Consider the following 25,317-nt stretch of genomic DNA (forward strand, 5'->3'; position numbering starts at 1 on the left):
AGAACATCTAAGGTTGCAGAGGATCAATAGCACATCATTTCGACATCATGTCAGCACTGTCAAGGGACACAAATACAATCAGGAGAGGGGATCCAAGAATTTTGCACAAACACCAAAAAAACTCCAATTATAATCTTTATAACTGCCCCTCTGACAAATAGATTGCCGGGAATGTTATGCTTAACTGACTCAGAAAATTAAAATCATGCTCAAGAAAGGAACAAGCATGCTGTAATAGATTGAGGCAGTGGCTTTTGTTTAACCTAAGGTAATATTGTTATTCATTTTTAAAGGGCAAAGCAGGCTCACTTCATGAACCAAGTTTTGGAAGTTATCAGAACAAAAAATGACAGAAATATGAAGCACATGACAAATTGCATTGCATTGACTACATCTACACATGAAAGATCAATGTGAGTGGGAATGCAACTTTTGTCTAAGACTAAGAGGCAGATGCTTTTCAGTGTTTCAATATATGATGTAATGGAAGGGGCGCGTGCATATGGCTGCAACGATGGACCTTTTTAGAAATAACTATAGACTGTATATACAGGTGGACAATATCTGGAGTTCAACTAAAAAGCCTCCTGCATGTTAGCAGGTGGGACATGGACCAAAGTAAAAAGTTAAAATACGCATCAAATGAATTTTTCTCAGAGACAAAAATTAAGCCAAAGTATCGTCATCGCCCCCTGGTGGCTGGCTGCGGAATAAACCCTGCCTCCTCCATGTTAAATGATGGTTTCTGCCATTATAGGTCGTTCATAAATTGGGTTTTAATTAGTTATTTAATACTATAAAAACGGGGTGAAACATCATGATTCGGTGGGACTTTAATACATCTCTATCCCCTGGTCGCTATAAGGTAGACTCTGGATCCGAATGACATCATCACCGCAAGATGGTAGCATTCATATCTAGGATATTTGGGCTATTGTTGAAGTGAAGATGTGTTGCTCATTTTTATACACAGTCTTTAGAAATAGCCAAACTGTAAAATGTGTTTCTTGAAAGCAATAACATGAGATTTCAACCAGTGCTTTGCCATATTGTATAGTAATATAACATGGGCATGTATTTAGTCTTTCTTTCTAGTCTTGTACACTATTCTGTTCATTCCAGGGATGGTATTAGATGATTTTCAGATGTCACAGTGACCTTTTTTTTATAATGTCAAATTGGTCTTACTGCCTTTTCCATGAAGATAACCTGTGTCTCTCTTATCTGTGTCACTGTGCTCCGGCAGAGTTGGTAGCAATTGCCGTGCTCTTTGCAGCGGTCCTTGTGTATTTCCCATCACGCCCACCAATGCCTCCCAGTGTGGCCGCGGCGAGCCAGAGACTCAGTTACAGAAGCAGCATCTGCAAACTTCTCAGGTAAAAGCAGACACACACACACACACACAGACACACAGACACACACACACACACACACACACACACACACACACACACACACACACACACACACACACACACAAAGTCATCTGACAGACTAATATCACCTGATGCCTTTTGTTGAGACCATTCTTTCAGTACGTTTATTCACTGTGCCCAACTGTCACTGTCCTTGATTCAACTCGGTTGCAAAAAAAAGTGAAACTTCAGTAGTGCATTTGAAATTAGGTTCAGATGCTCTCATACTTTAAAACATCACACTCGTCAGGAGATTTCTGCAACACCTCCAGTGCTCTATTACCACTGTGTCTACAAATCCATTAGGTCTCGTTTGGTATTTGATTTGCTGATGCAAAGCGCTCTTCTTCTTCTTAGAAAGTTAAAGTGACAGACTCTGGAGAAGGATATGGAATCTTAATGAAGGGGTCTGCCACTCACCATCTGCTTGGGTCGTTATCAAAGAAACCCCAGCGTTCCCTCTGGATTAATTACTAAGCTCTGATACACTGGTCGCTGCTGAAATCTACATCATCCTCTGCATCTATACCATAGATGTCTTTTATCAATATACTCTCAGGACACCAGTGGAGCATGTAGTTAAAGGACGAGAGAGATAATCTATCATGACAAGGTCTTGAATCTCAGTATTAGTGGGATGCCTTTATTGATGTTTAATCACCTTTGTCTATATATTTTCCTCCTGGAAAAAAGAGCAAGGAATAAATCTAGAGACAATGATTTAGTCACATTTCACTAACTCTGCAACACCCCACGCCTCTTCTTCCACTTTGTACTTGGAAAATATTTATCCTGCAAGCTTTTGCTGCGTTTGTGGAGGAATGAGGCCTTTGGCAATGGCCAGGGATTAAAGGGCTGGAGAAGGGAGAATAGACGCTGGCTGATGGCAGCTGGAGAGTTGGCTTCATCTTGGTCCCCTGTAGTAAGAAATAGCTTCACTACTGCACAAGGCATTCCGTAGGCCTTTTGACCAGCATAGACTGGTTTAACTTGCTGTAAGAGCTTCCTCAGATAGATGGCAGGGACTGAGCAGATAGCCAAAGCTATGCATTAGCATAGCTTTGGACACACACACACAAACACACATTGGCCAAATGAACTAGGCCATCCAGCTGAGAGGGTTTCTGTTCCACTTCTGATAGGCAGCCTTCCAGTGACCTGTTTGGGCAGCATGTTGTATCTCAGTCCAGCAGCATCAAGCATTAGAATTATCCTGCAGGGTCTGAACTAAAGGAGGAAAGCGGAGTCCATGTGTTTCTCGTACAGGAGGTAGATACAACAATTGAAACACTTCAGGAAAAAGAATGAAAGATTAAAGCTTCACTATAAAGGTAGGGTTGCGTTTGATGATAAGTCAACAGAGAATCATCTTTGGAGCTTTTAGCCCCATTTAGCTCATTGTTTTGGGGTTTCAACAAAGTAAAGTAACTTCAACCCTTCAACACAGGAACTACTTTTTAATTTCCTCAGACCAATTTTTTTTTAGGTGTACCTCATTTCTTCCCCTTTGTAGAAATTGCAAATACTGATTCCTAATCTGATATCACTGCTCTTTATCCCTATATTGCATGGGACAACTTGAGTGAGGCTCTAAATACTAAGTTGGTTGTGACCTAATAAATGTTTTATTAGGACATTTTATAATGACATCGATGAAGAAACTGTATTTAAAGTGGATTAGTGGCAACTGGGTGATAACCGGCTCTGATTAATAAGGTCAGCATCAGTTCGGAAACTACCACAGAATTGTGTGGCGCATGTTTAGTAAAGTTTGTATCTGGAGAAGTTGACAAAATGACAACAATTTACCCTTCACAGTGGCAGTGGGTGCCAACTCGTCAGTTTGTCCACCTGATACCTATCTGTGGCTGTATCCGTTCATCCATTCCCCCTGCCAGCGTATGAGCACTGGTTAATGATCTCCAGCTTGATGAGTGCTTCCAGCTGCTCACATCTGCCTCCACAGCAGCAGTCTAATTAGAAGCCTTAATGTCCCGACACATGGTGTAAAGTTATGATTGTATTCTGATCGCAGTCTGAGGGAATGCTAAACAGCCCCGAGTATTGATGTCATACTCACTTTAGCTTTGGAAGTTGTCATTTTGATGCATTGATCCCCAGCCAGATCTGCCAAGGACAAATGGCACTTAGCTGATGACACCGCCAGCTTTGAGACTTATTCGGAAATATTTCATCACCAGCGGGAAGGGAGGGGAAAAAAAATGCCCCGGCTCTTTACCCAGTAGCTAGCGTGTGCTTGCTTACATTTGGCTATCTAAATAAGCTTCCAGACGGAGAAAAAGGTGCATGGATATTGATTTCCTGCTGTTGTGGTTCGGTTAATGAAAAGGGTACTGGGAGAAAAGCAAAGCGGGTGCTCCATCACAGAGCTTTTATGACTGTCCCTCCGTACTCTCTCCAAGGCCAAATAGCTTCATACTGCGTAGGACAAGACAGGCCTGCAGCAGAGAGACAGGCTGTGTTTGTTTTCCATGTGGAGCAAAGCATTCTGCAAATAGAAGCGATTCATTGTCTGAAGTGCACCAGTGTCAGGGAAGGGGAAGGGTGTGCATATGTTTACAGCAACAGTTCTTTTGCTCTACAGCTTCGGTATCTTGGGACAAGTTCCCGCCATAGTTTGCAATTCAAAGACTGATTCAAAGTGTGTGTGTGTGTGTGTGTGTGTGTGTGTGTGTGTGTGTGTGTGTGTGTGTGTGTGTGTGTGTGTGTGTGTGTGTGTGTGTGTGTGTGTGTGTGTGTGTGTGTGTGTGTGTGTTGAGCGTTTGAAGTCACAGTGGAGATGGAGAGGCCAAAAGTGTTCTCCAGATGTCCCTGCACGATACCGCTCAATATGCTGCCTGCATTGTAATGAACGGAGCAGGTGGAGAATGAACGGCATTAAACAGCATCCATAAACCAAAAAAAAAAAGAGGGCAGGAAAAACAAAACAACCTATGAATCTGCTGCCTGCTCTGGCAGCCCGGCATCGTTTGTCAGACGCCCAGCGATTCTAATCACATTGTTAGGGTTGAGGAGGTGGCACCGATTTAAATCAGCATGCCACCTCATTGGGCGAAGGTGATTAGTGTGGGTGTTCCAAGTGATTGTAATTGGATTGCATGAGAGTGGAAAGGGGCCATATACCCCGAAGAGGTGAGCTGTCTGTGTGTATGCAGGATATGCATACATAACTAAACATATGGAAGTTATTTTTTCCCTCTCTCAACAATTCAGTGTGAGCTGATGCGACATAGCAGGCGGCTCCAAACAAAACCCTGCAGCACATCTGTAGCCTGAAGCCATTTATCACAGCTTAGAGATGGCGCTTGTTTTCCTCTCCTATTGTGAAGTTTGATTTCATTTGACAATTTCGGTACGGATCCATATGAGGGGGCAGATCCATGAATTGTTTTTAAACTTTCTTTAACATCGTGGGGTGTTTTCAACATTTTCACCGTTTTCCCAAGGTATAATGCATGGCTCTTGATGAAAACAATCAGACGTACTTTTAAAATATGCCGATGTTACTGAGAGTAAACTGTAGATACTTGAAGTTGCTGTGATAGTCTCGGGTTATGCCCTAGTTTCAGCTTTTCAGTCTTTGCATAAGGAGACAGGTTTCCATTCAATTTGATCATTTTAAATTGAGTGTTTGATTTGTTATTGCTAAATCCAGAGTGAACTGATTGTATAATTTCAGCTGAAGAATCAGACATCTTTCACTCCACCTTTTAAACAACACAGGACCATGTCAAGCATTGAGGTCATTCAGAAAAACCTATATAAATCCATAGCTTTGGACTGTATTGTTCAGTCTTAGATGCATGTTGACCTCTGTGATCCCTCTCAGCTTTATTCTGGCAGCTCTGCCCATTAGCTGCTTATCTCTCTGTCACCAAGCTCCGCGGAAGGATAGATCTTATTCTGTGAGCAGGGAGACGAGCCAGGGGTGTGTGTCTTTGTGCAGGTGTGTGTGCGTATGTGTGTGTAAAGTGATAGTAAAGACCTGGAGGTGATGGCAGGCCTCCAAACTCCAGCGAACAAGAGTAGAAGGAGGCATTCCATTATGTTGCTGTCACTCTTTCATCTCAGGCCAGTGCAGATAGGATGTAAACTGAACTTAATTTTAAGTCTTTTTTACAGAACATAAATAAGTGGTTAACATATAAACGAGAGTTGAGCATAATAACCCTCCGTCTTTTCACTGACCGCTATGTTGTCCAGAGTGTTATAGAAGATTTAACAACGTAATCTAATCATTGCAAAATACACCTTTCAGAAGAGTCAGTACATAAACAATTTAGTTAGACTATTTTTCCTGAGCCTACTCGTGAATGTCTAATGTGTGTTTGTCCCCCGCAGTAACTTTCGGTTCCTGATGGTAGCGCTGGCCTATGCGGTCCCCACAGGAGTGATTGCAGGCTGGACAGGAGTCCTTGACATGGTCCTTACTCCGGCTAAAGTCAGTCAGGTAAGCAGCAGATACACACACAAACACACGCACGCACGCACGCACGCACGCACGCACGCACGCACACGATAGAATAACATATCGCTTTTAATCTTGTTAATGTATTAGGTTTGTATAAAAAGAACATCAGCAAACCAAGGTCACTTTTAAATTATCTTAATTTATGTATACATTTGTCTTAAAATATGGTCAGATCTTCAATGAGCAAACCCAATCTATTTTAACCAATGAAACATAAATCATTATATTCTTGTTGTCCATACTGAAAACATCATTAATATATTCACTATGTAGGTTGGACGTATGTGAATCCCGGTACTAAAGTCTTACATACAGTGAAGCAGGAGCCAATGAAAAAAGATTGGAGATGTCGATTAGAGAAAAACACCACTTTGAACATTTTGAATTTGCTGTTCACAAGATGCATCTGCTTATGTGAACAGTGACTTGCAAAAGAAAGATTTCCGAGGACGTCTTATCAGGAATTGTTGATTTGGGAAAAAGCTGGAAAGGTGTTATCTGAGTGTAGATATTCATCCGTTCACAGACGAATTGTCTATAAAAAGAGATGCTCTAACTCTGTGACTACTTTTTCTACAAGTCCAGCTAAGATGACTCCAAAGGCACAATGTGGAAAAGAAACTGCTAAAAACATAAAAGATTCATTGGAGCTGGTTAACATCTTTGTTCATCACTCCACCGTATGCAAATCATGGTGCGTGTGCGCAGTGCTCATGGCAGGACGTGACGGAGGAAACAACTTTTCTCCAAAACGAAATTAACAGCTCATAAATAACTAGTATTCCAAAGAGCACATTGAAACTGCATAATCCTACTGGAAAAATGTTTTGTAGACTACAGTTGAGTTGTTGGGGAAGAACACACAGCTAAGTATGGTGTGAAAAGGGCACTGCACACCAACAAACCTCATCCCAAAGGTGAAGCATGGTGAAGCAAAGATTATGATTTGGGACTGCTTTTGCTCAAGGATTGGGCAACTCGACATTATTGAGGGAACAGTGAATTCCCAAGTTTATCCAGACATCTTACATCACAATGTCAGCCTGGCTTCCGCCCCTACACTCAGGTCGGACATCAGGACCACTGTGGGCCTCCACCAGAGTTTGCTCTGGCATGGCTGTGCCCAGCAATAGTTCACCAGGTTAGGTGATGCAGCAGCACAATGACTCTAATCATTGAAATGAAAGTACTACAGAATCCATCTTTTGGAGTGGTTCAGTCAGAGCCCAGACCTGACGTAAGATGCTGTGGAGTATATTAAGAGAGTCGTTCACACCAGACACCCTAAGATAATGGCTGAACTGAAGCAGTTCTGTCGGAAGAATGATCCAAAATTCCTCCCGTGCATTGTGCAGGTCTGAGCTGTAGCTACTTGTTTTATTAAATCCAAAGTCTTCACTTACTTTTTCCCTAGGTTCTGTGAATGTTTATTGGGTATGTTCATTAACAACACAAACGATTATATTTGAGTGTTATTACCTTACACACGTTGTGTTTGTCTACACCTGTGACCTAGATTAAGATCAGATTATATGTTATGGATAATTATTGCAGGAAACACAGGTGATTCAAAAGGGTTCTCATCCTTTTCTTGGCACTGCAGCTGTGAGTGGGCGTTTTCTTCAGCGCATACGTTTCCAAGAAATGTTTGTGTGGGAAGCAATTTCAAACAGCATTCCATCCAAAAGGTTCAATCCTTTGTCAATACTGCTATTTTGGACGTTTTTTGTGAAAATGTGCAGAGTAGGGCAGCACTTATTCTACCCAACACTTTAGTTTTCCTCTTGGTTACCCTTCAGGTGGATTCATTGCAAACAAGAATAGAATGAAAGGAAGCTTAGCATAGTATTTATGCATAAAAAGGAAGCAGCAAGAGTAGCTTGCCATTTGATTTGCCAGATTTGATTTTCCAATCTGAGCCTTTCACAAATGTAGCCAACTCAGATGAACAAAGGGATAAATACCAGTGTGGTTTCTCTTGGTCTCAGTGTTGCATTATAGAAACATTTTCAGAAACTGGCATGTGGTTTTGTCTCGGCTGGTCCGCACCACCCAACTTTTTTTGACTTGCGCGCATCAAGTGTTTTGCGCAACGTAGACTGAGCTGAACATAAGATAAGACCTGCGAACAGGTCTGTCGCTACAGACATTTCTATGACCCCTCATCAATGAGGGAGCAAAGAGATGCCCAGATGGCACCTCTCGGGAGATTGCAGAGACTGTTGGTAAAGATAAGGTATTCTGCAGAAAACTATTAAAAAACCTCCGCAAATGGGTTGTCAAGGCAAAGAAGCATGCACAGGCCTGAAGCGGTGCTCATGGAGTAAAAAAAGAGCTAAAGCCATTCTGTTAGTGTTTCCTCTTCTTCTTGGCCTTTTCCCGTGGTTTGGTTGCATTTTTCTCTGCTACAACACCAATCATTTAGGAGAAGACTTCACCTAATCATGGCACCTCAAGCACAAGTATAAAGCGAGAGGCGTCATGTTGTCATTACATTTGTGTCATGACTAATCCGTCAAACGTAACTGGAGCTTCATGCTTCTTAAAGTCAATGCACCGAAAGAAACGTATATAAAATACTGGAGATGACTTGAGGAATAATTCTCCAGGAGTCCTTAACTGACATGAGAGGTGTATTTCAGTGAAGTAGAAGGCCTCCTGACAGCTGAGCTTGTCTGTAGTGCTTTATCGACTTGCTCTTGCCCTCTTTAATGTTCAGAAAGTAATTTACTGTACAAACAACAGATTGAGTCATATTCCCAGGAATCCTAAAAGAGGAAAGACTCCGCGCTTCTGTCCATCTTTTGTGTTTGACGCCATCAATTGCAATTCACCATTTGCATGCCCGCTCTTTATCTGCAGTCTGAGATAGTCAAAATAGGAAGTAGGGCTGGTTTTAAGGTGCAGGTCAAAGAAAAAAAGCTTTGTACTGTTTGAATCTTTCAGGTTTCGACGCAGCAGTATGTTGAAAGACAAACTGAGGATTTTTTCAAGGTTGTCATCAAACAGGTGCCACTTAAGAGGATATCACATACAGGAGAGCGGAGGATGAGACACTTCCAGTCGCACCTCTCTCTTTATACGCCTGTCAAGAGGGAGCAGAGCGCACGCCAAATCTTTCATTTGTTCTCAAAAGAGTTTTTTTTTCTCCTCCACATTTCTTTTATCCATGTTAGTTAAGGAGATGAATAAGAGCATGTTGAAGTGAGGTGAGGTATGTTACAGGATCTCTTTGGTACAAAACTTTGAGGTTAAAAATAAATAAATTATTCAGTCTTCCAAGGTGAGTTGGAGGAGTACGAATGCAACAGAAGAGTTCTGAAAGTTTGCTTTGTTCTTCACGCACAGTTTGTTCTCCAAGTCAAATTGAACTGTGGGAAAACAAATACTGATTTGTCTTTTTGTTGAATCTCACAAGGCCTCATAAGTACTCAAGCACCCTTAGACCACATTGGAGACTTCAATGGTACCCCATTCAGATTGAATGGGTTCACCTCATGCATTGCAGAACTTCGTTGTAGTTCCATTGCCTAACTTTGCTTGCATCGCATATATCTAAGTGGCAGCACAGACACATGCTAGAGTGTGGATACCCGATTCAATCTTTGAACGGATTTTGTCAACAGGTTTGAAACTATATTAGGGCTCACGTCAGGTTTTGGCACAAAAAAACTGAATTCCCGTCTGGTTCGGGTTGGGCTGGCTGCAGACGGATTCGGACAGAAAATTGGGGACCGAGCCAATCTGTAGCACACTAGAAAACAGGTCCTTCCTGACATCAAATGTCAAAAATGAAGGAAAGGTGGGTAATCAGCCTGTCCTCCAAGGACAGTGACCCGAGGACACACGTCAGAGAAACCAAGTCTGGAGAGTGGGTGAGCCAACTAACGTTTCTCTGAAGGTGGCCATGAAAGACAATGCTCTGATAGCTTTGTCGAAAGCTAAGTTGTGTATGCAGAATGGGAAATGTTGATTGACACCGCAGCACAAAACAACCGGCAAAAGCATTAAAGGAACTATATTTGAGTGCTCAGTAACTAATCCTGTTTTCCTATCTGCTGTAAGTTTGTTGAATCTGTCAGGTCCAAAGGACAATTTTATATGTTTTATTAATTTCCTAATGCTTACCAACAATTTGTTGATTTTGGTGCGGTTGGATGCTCCTTTCCTTTACTGATAATTGTTGTATTAAACTGGAGCCAAGCCCACTCTTTTTGTGTAGCCTGTGTAAGTCTGTTATTATACAAAGCTTACCTCCATCTATCGCTCACCGCTTATCTTACCAGCTCCAAATGGGCAGGATGCAAGTATGCTCATTTTTTGCCTAAGTGCACATGCTGTGATGCACCTCACCTACATATCAATTTCCAGCTATCTTGGTTTATTTACACCGTCTGTCCTTGTTGAAGGTTTCTGCCTAAAATTGGAGGTCTCTTTCTTTCCCTCCCTTTCCTGTATATGTACTCTTAGTTTCACAGCGGGGGGTCTGGTGCTGCATGCTGTCGTGCTCATTTCGAATATAGAATTTTTGATTTCAGATATCAAATGTTGTTTTCAGGGTTCTATTTGACATCTATTTGACATTAATCTGTAGCTGGTTTCCAGCTCTTGCTTCTTCTATCCTTTATTCTCTACCCTCCCCAAATCTTTGACAGCATTTATTTTAGCTGTTTCTTCAGGGTTCTTAAAAGATAAAGATACTTCTGTCATCTGTCTTCACAGACAGCCATGCAGTCTCTCTGAAAGGTGACCTTTGAGGCAGCAGGAGCAGATGTCATTAAATAGAAGAAAGAGACAAATGTTGCCATCTATTGGATGGAAAACAAAAACATGTGCCCATTCAACAGCTGAGGACCCTAAAACAATTGAGTAAAATAGGAGAAAGAGAGCACTACAGATGCCAAAAACTGATCCAACACCAATCCGGCGCTCTGGTCACATCTGTCATGGTGGAAAATGCATAATTAGGAACCTGGATTGATTCCGGGTGAAGCTGTGGTGGGAAGAGTAACAGCTGGGTGTTGCAGCTAAATGCCACACACCACCTTCTCAACCCCAGCCCTTGTTGTTATAGGGCACAGATATAGGTGCATTTGGGGGAAACCTTTTCACTTTATATTGACATGGTCCATCCAGAAATTGAACTGAATAAGGGAAAGATGTAAAATGCGTCTCCACTTCCTCCTCCTTTCCCAAAATGAAGTCAAAATATGCTGGATATGAAGGCTACTATCTTGCCCTGATGATGACATCATAGGCCAGAGTCTTGTCAGTAGTGATCAGGGAATGGAGCAGTCGTATCAAGATCCTACTGAAAATTACAGCAACAATCTTTTATTTCAACTTTTTCATTTGACCCATGTCCCCTCCATGAACATGAAGGAGGCTGGGTTTATGACCTATTCTGCAGCCAGTAACCAGAGAGTGAGTGAGATGCTTTGGCTTCACTTTTCAGAGCTTTAATGTCATCCATCTTATACAGTCTATGGTCCACCTCACCACGCACTTTATTAGGAACACCTTTACCTCTTCTTATACATGCAGTGATCCATTCAGCCAATTGTGTCTGTGATTATAGGTGAGATGGGAGTTAGGTTATGCTCTGATAATGCTTTAGTGTGTAATTCTTGCTTTGGATCTGATGTGGAAGCGGGATTGTAAAAGATCGTGTAAAAGCAGTGGCCTGCTGAGGTTTGAGCATCTGTTCTGTGAGCTCTGCGGGGTGGAAATGTGTTCGACCTGCAGACGGAAGGACTGAGCACAGAGCTTAGCATTACCATAATGAGTACGACTCAGGAAACAGGTGCCGTACTGGGATCATCAGTCATTTGTAATTGTTCCCATTATGGAGATGAGCCATTTAGAGTGCACAGAACTAGAAGGCCGATCCAACGTGTCCCGCTTCTTTCAGTTTGATTTCAGTCTTTCTGTTTTTATTCCCTCACAAAACCACTTTCAGAGTTCTGGAGCACTGTTTAAGTTTATCAGAATATATGCCCTGCCTTCAGACAGAACACTATTACAGACTGTTGTGTGGATGTCCTGGGATTACTTGCAAAGTGGAGTAGGAATACCATGTTGGGGTATAAAGCTAAGGATGAGGTCTTTGGTTATTGGTTTAAAATGGCTTATAATAAGAGACTGCGAGAGAAAATTAACGAAAACAAACACGTTAATGTGTCGAGAGCCTGAAGACCTGGCTTTTCCCATCCTAAAAACAGTCCTCTCCAGCTTATTGACACAATCGCACTATACCAGACGTGATTAAGCTTCAAATCTGGTCTTTTTTTAGGGTTCCAGGCACTAAGAGTATTGCAGTTAATTAACTCTCCACCCGCACATGAAACATCAGAATTTGCATCTCAGAATTGAAATGGCTTGGCAAGCAATTTGTGTTTCGCTTCCTAAATTGGTGCACAAACCGATGTGACATAACCCGTCTTAAAAACCCTTGCATTGGCTCTGCATTGCCTGCATATATAATGAGCAGCAGGTATACAGTAGGTGCCATGGGGATAGTGGGTATCAAAAATGTTGGCTAATCAAATATTTTGTTCGGTGGAGGTGGAGTTCACCTCACGGCGGCACACGCATGCTTTTCTGATTAGTATTTAGCGTGTTACAGGCGGTTGGCCCACACAGAACACTTGCAGTGTAATTTAGATAAAATATAATAACATTTTGGCATTCATCACTTACTCAGCCAGAATAAGTTTTACATTTAATAACTTTGATAGTCCACTTTTCTTCATTATAGACCTTCCTGACAGGTCGTTGCAGAGTGTGATTAAACAAAAAGCATCAGATCCTACTTGAGATTCTGCTCCCTCGCCGTCTCATCTCCCATCTGGTTGAATTTGGTCGAATGTGAGTTATTGCCTCGGGGAGATTGATGGGAACCAAACACCTTCATTGGCACTTGGATACGTTCTCGCCTAGGTGCCACACACTGATTGGCTTTGTGTGTGTGTGCGTGCGTGCGTGCACTTCACCTCATATTGATTCTGCCGCAGTCCCTTGGCCATAACATTTTTTTCTTCTGACTTTAAGGCAAAGAGACAACGGTCTGTTGTACACACACACACACCTCATCTTATACTTATGTTGTCTGGCAATTTACCAGACCCACTGACTGACAGGCCTCAGTGGACTGCAGACACTTGCTCCCTGTCTAGCTCTGTCCTCATAGTCATGAATTGCATGTTGAACACTAAATAACCTTCCCTTTGCTACTCTACTCCCTCTTTCCTCGCCTTTTCTCGTAACTCTAACCCTCCATCATCCCATTATCTTTTTTTCACAGGTGGATGCAGGTTGGATTGGTTTCTGGTCGACTGTTGGCGGGTGTGTGTTCGGAGTGGCAATGGCCAGGTAAGTGATGCTTTGTTTTTTTTATGACGTAACTGTCTCCCTTTGTTGGTTTTCAACATGAAGTTATACCATATGATTGGTGAAGCGAGTTTAGACTGCTGATGTGTAGCAGACCTTCCCTAGAATGGGCTCCCTAATTAACATTTCCCCAAAACAGACTCCATGGACATGGGTAGCCTGTACACAGCTTACTCATCCATGTTATTATGTAACTCAGTGTTGAAAACAAAATGGCAATTCAGTCTGATTATTAGGCTAATACCACCCAGCTCACTGAGAACTTGATGGACCCGCTGAGGCATCAAATTAGAAAATAAGCTTTAACTGTAACCCCTCATTTACATGTACAGACCTCGGTGGGTCGGAATACTTGTTTCCTACAATATATTCAATGGAGGTGATAAATATAGAGTTAGCTGTTCACATTGAGCCACATTTATAGGAAATACGCCCAGTTGAAATGAAGTGGAATTATCCTTTAACACAGTGAGGAAGAATGTTGAAAATCTTTGAACAGGAGCAGTAAAAACATTTTTAGATTCTTTTACTCTACTCTTAAAGGTCAAGAACACACATTTGTTGAAAGTACCATGAAAAAGTACTTGCTGAAGCAAAAATATGTAATCAAGTGGTGTATATCACTGGTTCCTAACCTCTGACTCAGGACCCTAAAAAGGTTTGTAAGATTATTGGACAAGAAAATACATATTTTTCCTACAAAAGGGGATTTTTTCCCTTTTATAAAATACTGGATAGTTTTACCTCTTTATGTAAAAAATGATTAATGGTCAGAAATAGACAATTTTTAAGGGTTAAAAATGTTAACCATTAACAATAATGTTGGGAACTACTGGAGCTCAATTTAAAGAAGTAAAAATGACTTAAAATATGTTTGAATGGTTTATGTTGTTTAAAGTCACTCAAACGGGAGAAGAAAATCATTTGATTAGTGACAGGCACAAATCCAACCTATCTGCAACCTGAAGGTTGACACACTGTCAAAAACCACCTGTTCCAGGAATTATTGTCGATTTGATGTAATAAAGCACCAAAATAGAACAAACTGTCCTTTAAATGTAGAGATAATCAATTTAAGTTCTAGACTTTATGGTCCCCTGAAGGAAATTTGTTTCTACGTGATTGCTTTGCCTTTGTCTCTGTTACCTGAATAACAAGATAATAAGATTGTTCCATTTGAATCTTCCTCACAGTGGTCACTTGGTATGCATATACTTGTAATTTAGACACTAGGAAAGCTGGACTGTTTATAACCCATTAATAACATAATACACCTGTTCTATAGAAAAGTGGTTGACTTGAGTTAAGGTGAGGTCTCTCTCTTGCTCTCTTCATCTAATCTACTCTCCTTTTAATATACGATCCGAATCCAGCAACACTGCGATAGAGTGAGGGGAATCGACTCTAATGCATCTGCCACTTCACCTCCCTCGATGAATAACGAGCCACACTGCGGAGACGAAGTGTGGAGTCTGCAAAAGCAGCCCCTCCATCCCTGCTCTGACAGATATACAGTGGAGTCCAAAGGTCTGAGGCCACTTTACCCATTCACTTAGAATAAGGAAAAGTTATATCAGAGTTTTGGAGCCCACTGTATGTTTATCGCAGGCTGACGCCAAATCAGCACTTCCAGGCAGCCCCACTGTTTTCTTTAAGTTGTAATCAGGGAAATGAGCCCATAACTCCCACTGATAATCAATGAAACTGTTTTCTGCACAAGATGAGTGTATGTAAACAGAGCTGTTGAATTATCGGTGTTGATTACATTGACTCTGAGTCCAAGGATTATTCTTTCTTTGATGCTTCATTTGATAGTTAAATGAAATTGAGCTTCAAGAATTGGCTGCATGTTATTTGCTTTATGTTCAACTACACATGGTTGGTAGGATGAGTTTGAACTTACTGATTATGTCGGTGAGTTGTGTCCAGTTTAGAATTTGTTGATATGAGACCTTCACTAACATTACGGTATGTGCGTTAACTTTTTCTGTTATACACATATATAAAAACGTTTATTTACAAATTAAAGTAAATTTAAAAAAAAATTATGTTTATTTTTAGAGATGTTGAAAATGCCAGGTCTGGTCTTTGATGAATACGCGAGTCTATGCAACGATCCGATGCCACGGCTACAAATTTTAATTTCCCAGGAATCACTTCTTCGCCTTTCCAAAAGCTGTACTGCCACTGGCAAGTACTGTTTTTAAGATTGCAAAGAAGAAGAGATTTTCGTTAGTGTAGCGTTAGCAAGCGCTGGCCAAAATGTCAGCAACATTCCACGCTGCAAAGTCCCACAAGTAAAATTATTGTTAATATATACAGTATCAGCTGATATAGCAGTATCAGAAATCTTTTACTCCCTAATATCTGGAAGATTTTAGATATTTTTGTGTATGTATATTATGCGTTGTCTGTTTATGTGAAGACAGGGCATTATCTGTAGTATGAAAACAAACATGTCTCAAGTATCAGTCTATTGATATGACTGCGGCTCCATAAATGCTACCTAATCACCAGGGAGGCCGAGATTCCTGCACTTTTGCAGTGAGCTATTGATCATAACTATTTAATGATCACGAATAAAGGTCTAAAAGTTTACTCTGTGGACAAAAAGTCAAAGATGACAAAAAGCTGTCTTCCTTATTTGACCCCAAAGCCTCTGAGTGGCAAATACACATCATACTTTTCCATTGTTATTTCAACTCCAGTTTTCCTCACTCACCCTTAAAATGTGAGGCCAGCTTTCTGAATCTATTGATTGTCGGCTGGTTTTGAAAAGTGGTGTTTATGTGTGTGTGGCTAAAAGCTGAAATGGAAAGTTACGGATTTATTAAATTCAGGTTGATGGATGTGATCACAATGAAAGTGAATACACTTTTAAAAAGTAGTTACACAACTTACATACATAATTATTTCATTGTAGGTATTTCAGAAATTCAAAGTTATATATTTAATTACTATTTAACCTTACACCCTTTCACTGTACGCCTATCTGTCTAATAATCTAATGCTGACATAGATAATAATTGAGGTGTTGGCCTCTTGTGATTTGTGGTTGATGATGTAAAACAGGAAGCTGACCTGGTATCGTTAGTCATTGGGCGGATGTCTCCTCTTTGACCGTAAAGTCTATGAAGAAATGAAACTTAGATGCAATATGACCACGGTTCTCTGATTCCGATTCAGACAACTTCCTTTTTTTAGCTTTTAATTTCTTGTTCCTCTCTCTACTCCATTAAAACTAAACACTCAGCTCTTTCCTTCTCCTTCTACATCATCTTGCGGTAACGTGGCATCATTAGACACATTCCCAAGAAAGCCTGTGGTAATGAAGTGAGCAGAGAGCAATGTTTGTCCCCTGTGCACCCACTAGAAGCCCTCAAGATGTTAATGTCTAGATGTGACTTATTAGATGCCGCTAGCCGTCCCTCTCCCTCAGCTGGCACAGTACCATGCCAACGCTGAGCACAGTTTTCCACAGGGGGCCAGAAAATGGCTCCCTTTTAAATGATCTTTGTGTTGCAGTTTCACATTTTAAGTGGCTGCAAAGCTGCATTTCTTAGGGGATCAGCAGTTGCCCTTTGCCAAAAACATTATTTCATTGCCTGTGTCTTGCCAGTTGAATGGCAGGGAGCTTAATGCAGCAGGTTCAGTTGCTAGTGGAGGATGCTCCAAGGTGTGGCACCCGTCATGGAAACATTTGACAAAACATCTGGCAACTGTTTGATTGTGTTGCCTTGGTAGAGGCTGATTGGAGGAGGCTGTTTTTTTTTTTTCTCAGATTGAGGAGGGGAAGAATAAATACTAGGGGTCCCTCATTATCTTACCATTACAAGCCCTTGGAAAAGAGGGGAGAGCGGAGGTGTCAGAAAACGGAGCCATGTTATTCCCCTACTCATCACAAAGGTCTTCGCCAGACAACACTCCAGGTTAATGGGACCAGGTCGAGCAAAAACAAATGAGTATAAGCTGCTTCCTGCAAACAGGGACGTGTGATTGCACACTGGTCATCTTATTATGCCGTCTACATCTATTTGGGTATTTACTGCAACTCCCTCACGAAAAACAGACAGCCCCAAATGATAATATTTCATCATACCCTGCAGGCACTGGAAGAGGAGCAGAAAATGGAATCTGATTCCGATCCCATCTTTATGGCCAATAAATCCTGTAAGAGGAGTGTAAAAGATTGGCATTTAATTCTGACATTGCCTCATGAGATGATATGACCCTCTTTACTCACTGAGTAGTGTAACTGGCGTCTGAATTACACTAAACGATACCTTTATTAGTGAGTTAGCAGTCCTCCAGCAATTTATTGGCATTTGCTCTCCCAGACTTGCAATACTGGAGAGAAGTGTTTTCTTGTTCAATGTCATTTCGTAATTTCCTTTATTGTCTATAAATTCTATGAAAACAGAAAAACCAACAAGATATTTCACTACTTTCACACATTTGTGGCATGTTTTTCTTTAACAATACATAAACTAGTGAGATGCAGATTTGTTATACAAAAGGTAATTTTCTTTATGGGAGATTGACTTATAGACTGTTTATAAAGATGAACAACATGTTTCCACGCCCTCCCACTATCCAGAAATTAAGTATGTTGGCCATGTTCGTGATAATTAAGGAACATTTCAATCAGTGCAACAGGGCGACTCACTGAAGTGTTGAGTGTTTTTGGATTACAATAGCGCTCTGTGGCACAAGGGGGTAAACAAGGCTTTGACAACACAGGCATTACTTGTTTGTGGCATTGACTGTTGGGTTTGTCTTTTATAGAATTTGTTATCAGTAAGAAAATATTGCAGGCCTTACCATTAAAAACATAAATATTTAGCTCTGCTCTAATCCAGTGGTTTTCAAAATCCATATTCTGCTCATTTGAATCGCTTCTTATTCAAACTATGTGGCACATGACTTATCTTGGCAATCAGTGACCAAGCTCTTTATCAAGTGGACCCAGGGGCCGTCAGAGGTTGAGTACGCAAAATAAGCTACTTATGGTGATTCTGCCCAGAGGATCGATTGGAACTGATACGGGGGAGTAGCCTGTGATCCTCTATGTAAAGAGATGAGAGTTTGGCTGTGTGCAAGCTAAGGATTTTTATCCCTCTCTGGCACCGGGGGGAGGTTGAAGGGTCGTGGACGTGAGCCAGCCAGTGGCAGATGCGTGATGCAGATTTGAGGAGTGTTGCTGTGGGCAGAGGAACGAGGCATCTCTGTGTAGCGGCAAGCTCTGACTCGGCTGCCTTTTTCAGCTCAACCAGCTCAGAAAATTTGATGACTTTAGATCTGTTAATCAGAAAAGACAGAATTCATCATGCTATGCCCCTCAGCTCTGCTCTAAATTCTCCCGCAACGATTTGAAGTCCAAAGGTAGCGTGTCCTGTGGATGTCCTGCGAACGGTAATGTGTCGAGGCCGTGAATGACAGCTCATAAAATCCCAGAGGACATTAGTGGCATCTAAAAATGCCATCCTGGAATATTCTGAGCAGAGGTGTTCTCATTATCCGCCCAAACCATGATTTCCCTCCTCCCCTGGCTCTCAGCCTACTGACAGAACTTCACACTTCGCCAAGCTAATCAGCCGTTTCCAGCATTTCTTTTTATTCGTGCAATAAGTTCATTGTCAAGTTCAGCTCTCTCCTCTTAAGCGTCTCATCTGTGAGCGACAAAACAAAAGTAATTAGTGTCTGTCTTTGCTACAGGCTTCTGTTGCTCCGTCAAATCTTTTTGTAAGCATATGTATGCTTTCCCAGAGGAGCAGAGGAGCTAATGAACTATGAGTGTTTGGAAAAAGCTACAAAGGGAAAACCACGATGCCGGGTGATCAGAGTTTGAGAATGGCCACATCTCTTGTCTTCCACAATATAACGCAACGCACATCTCAAGTCTGTCTGTTTAGCCGGTGAGACAAATTGAATCAACTCTGGGAACAGTGTCTGCTTGTGTAATGACAAGTACAATCGACACACTCGGAAACAAGTGGAAGGAGGAAATGATCTTGCTGTTCTCTGAAACAATGCATGTCTCCCGTAATAGAAGATGACACAAGTCACAGAAGCGGCAGACACTGAGAAATTACATGGCTGCTCATTGTTTATGAAGGATGCCTCTTGTTTCTGAAGCAGCTTTCTTCACTCCCTTCAGTAATCTTGTCTGCATTTTGTCCTTGTGCTTTTCGAGATCAGTATCTTGAATATGTTTTTGTGTTTTTGACATTCCTCCCTTGTCCTCCCTTGTCCTCCCCGTCCCCCTCCATCCCTCCCAACCCCCGCAGGTTTGCAGACTCTATCAGGGGGATGTTGAAGCTGATCCTGGTGCTGATGTTAGCAGGAGCCTCACTGTCCTCCACCTGGTTCACACTCACCTGTCTGAGCAGATATACTCACCTCCCGTCCACTGCAGGTGGGTCAGAAAGCAGTGTCGCTGTCAAGGTGACATTGCACACACAGACGGTGCAGCTGGTGAGCTCTGATACGACCCAGAGCCAAAGTGAATTGAGTGGGCAGGCCGGTGCTTTTGCCCAGATAGATTTGCCAAGGGCCGGCCAATCCACTCTGAATTAATATGTGGAGTCTGCAGTGAGCGCGAGCACATGTGTGTTTTCTATATTTCAACTTACTACATATACCCCAGCATGTAAGTGAGTAGAATCTTTTTGTCATTGCACAAAATACGGACCTCTACTCCTGCACATTGCTTTAAAAGACAAAGTCAGCCAACAAAACAGGCTGTAAGATCCATCCATCCATCTCTACCACTTATCATTAAGGGGTCACAAGGGTCTGGGTGAGAGGCAGGGTACACCCTAGACAGGTCGCAAGTGTATCACAGGGCCAACACTACAACAATATTCACAGTGTCTCCAATTAACATAATCTCAGCCTATGTCTTTGGCCTGTGGGAGGAAGTCGGAGTGCTTGAAGAAAACATAGGGAGAACATGCAAACTCCACACAGAATTGAACCTTCTGGCTCTAAAATATTGAGTAAAATAAGTTTGATTATTGCATTAAATAATTATAATTCTTACATTAGATCCAACAGATATTGCCTGAGAAACACAGTCATCATATTGAATATAAAGGGTCAATGTCATCCTAAGGTCATATCAATTAGATCTCCTGCAATAATGGTACAAACTGGTACTCATTCAAAAGTATCAATCCATTAGTAGCTGTCAGTGATAACCCCATCAGAGACATTAGTGGACTTTGCTGCCTTTCCCGAAGCCAAACAAGCATATCGTTCAAAGCCACTGATTCTAGCTATCATCATCTATCATCATTCCCCAAGCCCTGGCTCTTATCAGAGTCACTGGCCGTCTGCAGCAGCCAGGCTCCAACCCCGCTCATCCACCTGGCGTGTCATACAAGAGGGTGGCGTGATGCTGGAACACAATCTGCCAAAACCACTCGTTATCCCAGCGGGACAGACGCACACGCACACACAGATCAGCTTAATCTGCAGTTTCTGTGAACACCTGACCATTTTTGTGAGAAAAAACAAAGAGTTTCCGTAGAGGTTGTCTTTTTGCTATGGTCCTATCAAAAGACATTGACATCCTAAAATGAACCCCAAAATATTTAAAATTATAGATGTACTAGAAACACCTGATTTATTCTAACCCTAACCCTATCAAGTTCACCTTCACGTTGCTTGTGCAAGTTTATCAAGTAATAAAACAAGTTATTCGGCCTGAGGTAGATTTCTTCTTCTTCCCTCGTCACCAAGCTGACAGTAGAGAGATGATTGGAGTGGTGATCCGCTCCAGCAACCCACCACAGGAGAAGCCAAAATACAACATTAATTCTCAGCCCCTTGACAAATGATTCTGTTTCCTTTATTGCACCAAAACATGTTACATACTTCACCAGCCATTGGAAAATGCCTGTAGAGAGAACAGAGTTTACAGGATACTGAGTTACGGGCAAAACAAGACATTTGATCAACGAGCGCTCAGGCGCAACACTCGGGCCATTGGAGCGCACACCAGGCAGCTGGTCAGCCTGTATCTGGTCTGACGATGGCCATCAGCGCCCTGGCAAGAGGGATCGAAGATGGGGTACAGGCAGTGGTGAGGTCTCTCAATACAAGCGGTCCCACAACTGAGCAGCCGGAGGAAGGGAGAGGAGAGGAGAGGAGAGGAGAGCGCACCGGAGGAGATGAACACAACCTGCGAAAAAGAAAACCCCCAGTTAAAAATGTAATGTTGGCAAAAAGAGGGAAATAGGAAGACACAATGAATGTCAAAGTTAATTTTGCTTTCATTTTCTGTTCTTTAGTGGCTGTGAATGCTCAGTTTTGGTTGGCTGCAGCCATCTGTGCGCAACGCTGTACCGATTAGCACCTACCTTTCAAACGTGTTAAATATAGATGCAGTCACAATCCTCGCAATTATTTTCTGGCTTTGTAAATCTAAATAAATTAGCGTGTGCTAAATTCAAGTATTTGCAACTACTCCTCCCAATATTTTGCGCACTCGGGTAGAAACCCCCGATATTGCATATTCATTAAGGCAAACGTACAAAATGGACAGCGTGTGTTCTACTGCACACAATCCTCAGTGCGCACCGTTAGTAGATCAGCTTGCATGTTTTTTTGCGGGTGAAATCAAGTTTGCACACGTTTTTACACACGCAAACCTTTAGTAGATCAGGCCCTCCGTGATTAACAGTTATTATTATTTTTAGTTGCAGCCCTAAATACATACATGTCAAACCCTTAGTTGTAGCATGACACGTAGCATAATTTCTAGAAACAACATAGTTCTTCAGACCAGTGAGGTGCATTCTAAGTTCCTCAGCTGCTGTGATCTCCTGCTCCATTCTGGGACCTGGCAGTAGATACCCTTGTTTGACAACCCAAGGGGGGAAAGAGCAGCGGTTGAAGTGCTCTTAGAGGTTTGATATCAGTGCTTCATTAGGGTTCAATAAAGACAAGCAGGGGAGGAGGCTGGCTTTGATGGCTGCATGAGTGCCGCTTGGGTTCCTGTCACAGGCAGGCGGGCACACGAGAGCCCTCAGAGGCACCGTGATTAAAGGGACGTGGAGGCTAATGGGGAGCTCATTTGGACCAATCTGCACTGATAAGGGAGATGGAGGCTGCCGTGATGCCACCGAGGTGATGGCTTAATCTCTCTGCACATCCACTCTAATACTTGTTCACACGTTTTACTTTTGGTCCAGGCCAAAGGAGCGCTGCTGGAACTAGACCCCGAGACGACCAAACACATTGAACGCAAATAAACTAAAAGCAGCAACATGTGACTAAAAGAAATAAAAAATTCAATTGAATTGCTGTCAGTGTGAAATCAATTAAAAATTTGGGAAGGTTGGCCTTTACTGATTTGTTAAAAAAGGCCTCTGGATCTTTCTAGATGTCTGTAAGGTATCATATACAACTAGAATGGTCCCCCAAAGACCAACAGTCCCATTTAATCAACCTGCACCAGATTGTACACATATATCACATTAGACATGAATTTTAGTATTCCCTAGAAAATCAGTGAACATGTCAAAAAATCTCACAATGTTAAAGAAAGTGATCAAATAATTTCTTGGATCCCTCTGGCCAGATCCACACTAAAATTGAATGGTTTCTTCCCTGAACTATGTTGCAACCTTTCTCACAAGTCTCGTTGAAATCTGTTTGGTAGGTTTTGCGTAATCCTGCTGACAAACAAACCAACTCACAGATGTGAAAACCTCTCAAACCCTAATACACAATCCTGATATATACAACTTATTATGTGACACTGCAGACCAAGTGAAGGCAATTATAAACTTGGTAAAAATGTGAAATGATGCTTTTTTTGTTGCAAAGTGGCCATTTTCCCTCGGAGCCCCTATAGTATTTTGGTTTTGTTTCAAGTAAATTGCCACCTCAAGGGGCGGCACTCTAAATGAAATGTTTCCGGATGAGGGTTCGTCATAAATCTCAGTGCTGTTGAGAACAAATGATTCAGTAGGAAGCTTCAGGATGGGGCATAAATCACCACTGCTGTTCCATAAACCTGACGAGTATGCCAATGTTTTCCAACAGTTGCTCAGATGGTGTTTGACGCCCAATTACATTAAAGTTCCCAGTTGAACCGCAGCTCACTTTTTTCCTTTTTGCACTTTTACAGCCATCCTGTACACTTCCTGCATCCTGGTGGGCATTTTTATCAACAGCAGCGTGCCAATATTCTTCGAGCTCTTCATTGAGACGGTGTACCCAGTCCCTGAAGGCATCACCTGCGGAGTGGTCACTTTCCTCGGGAACCTGGTCACTGGCCTGCTCCTCTTCTTCCTCACCTTTTACTGTAAAGGTAAGACAGAGGGTAAGAGACATGTGTAGTATAGTGCAGCTCGGGCTGCAATTTTCTGTCCGAACCCGAATCCCGATTACAGGCACATTCAGCCAATGTTACTGAAATTCAACCAAAACCAGAAAATCCAACCCGGCCCATCTCAGGGCATCTGCATTCTAGTGTGAACAAATGAGGAAACAATATGCCACGGAAACTTTAACTTTAACTTTGCTTTGATAATATTTTCTAAATAAAAAAATGTTCATTGATTAATTTTCTGCACCCCATAGTCCCTATCGCCATGGGGATAGGATAAAACCACTTCAATGTTTCTTTTATAAGTCTTATATCTGTCAATAGAAAACATCCAAATGTCCTTTATTCGCTCCCTCCCCTGTAGATTTGTCTCACCTCCCAAAAGCCACAGGGTCCTTCATTTTCAAAAATCCATTTGAAGCCCTGCAGATGCTGCCGATAAAAGGCGGACAGTGTGAAAATTAGGTTCCAATGCTATTGACACATTCAGCACAAAGAAAGAAAAACTTCCTGCTGTAATTTAGCCCCAGATTTCGCTCTGAGTCGGCTGCCTGACAGAGTTTGATATAATAATTTGGGGCCACAGCCGAGAGGACAGCATGTCATCTGCTTCTCTTCAGACTCTGCGGCTTTCACAGGACAAGTGAATTCTTAAGTAAACCAAGCTCAGTCATCCATCTTAGCGTCTGTGGGTATGTGTCAGTGTGTACTCAGGACTCCAGTTATGTTCCATATGAACTGCTTCTCTCTGATCTTTGCTTATCTGTCTTCCATTTCATCCCTCCATGTAAGTTTGGCTACGTCACAGCACCAATCAGCTGGTAACACTGATCCATCTTTGACACACACACTTACACTCACACTCACTCCTTCTTTCCTGTGTGTTCAAGTAAATAAGAAGAATATTCTCAGATCCTCATAAATATTCATGAGCTTCATCCTCCTCCTCCTTCTCTGCCAAATCCTTCTGAATGCTACGAGGCCACTGACAGCTGCTGCCTAACAACTATATCTTCATCCTGCCTTCTGGCTTGTCTTGCCAGTGAAGGTGGATATGGGTCTTGTTTGACCTTAACAGCCGTGGGGCCCAGCAGCCCACTGGGACAGCTAACAAGTACGACAGCCATAGCAGGAAAACAGCTTGTCTTGTCAAGAACAGCAGGTCTCTAACATGGCGTGATATCAGCATGGGACGAAATTAAGGCGGAAGCTAAGGATTATCTTGATTCTGGACTAATCTGTAAATCATATTTTCTGATGGATTGATTAATAGCTTGTCCTATAGGATGCAGAAAATAATGAAAAAGACTCATCTAAAGTTCCCAGCCTAACATCTGCCATTAACAAATAGTTTCTGCATTTTATTGCTGCTAATACAGCTTATAACTGAACACTGATCAGTACACCAAAGCCCAGGTATCAGTTTTAGTGTCAGGGCTAAAAAAAAGTCTGATCTCTGACTCTCTAATCTGAATAGTTGAGGATGAAGCTAGAGGGATGGCCACTAAAAACAATGGTAGTTAAGTGATAACATAAACTGAAAGGAAACTGTTAGTTGGGATTTAAATGACAAGCAGTGTGTGTCTGTCAGTTGTCCATATGCTGATGAATCAAAGATTAGACAACAATATACCAGGTGTATATAGATGGCAGTTTAGGTAGAGCAGCTCTAGGCCGACAAA

At 42.0% G+C, this 25,317-nt stretch overlaps 1 protein-coding gene across 2 annotated transcripts in view; it reads left to right on the forward strand.

Moving 5' to 3' along the window:
* The window catches only part of slc49a4 (solute carrier family 49 member 4), a 47,404-nt gene that overhangs the window by 13,579 nt on the left and 8,508 nt on the right, over window positions 1-25,317 (forward strand). The window contains exons 4-8 of one of the 2 annotated variants that reach the window (XM_035175496.2): window positions 1,247-1,376; window positions 5,778-5,886; window positions 13,211-13,278; window positions 19,584-19,711; window positions 23,435-23,629. In XM_035175496.2, coding sequence (XP_035031387.1) covers window positions 1,247-1,376; window positions 5,778-5,886; window positions 13,211-13,278; window positions 19,584-19,711; window positions 23,435-23,629 — 630 coding nt within the window. The remainder of the gene's footprint in view (window positions 1-1,246; window positions 1,377-5,777; window positions 5,887-13,210; window positions 13,279-19,583; window positions 19,712-23,434; window positions 23,630-25,317) is intronic. The other variant, XM_035175497.2, reaches the window with a different exon arrangement.

The sequence above is a fragment of the Hippoglossus stenolepis genome, chromosome 13, assembly GCF_022539355.2.
Source record: "Hippoglossus stenolepis isolate QCI-W04-F060 chromosome 13, HSTE1.2, whole genome shotgun sequence".
Classification (NCBI taxonomy): Eukaryota; Metazoa; Chordata; class Actinopteri; order Pleuronectiformes; family Pleuronectidae; genus Hippoglossus; species Hippoglossus stenolepis.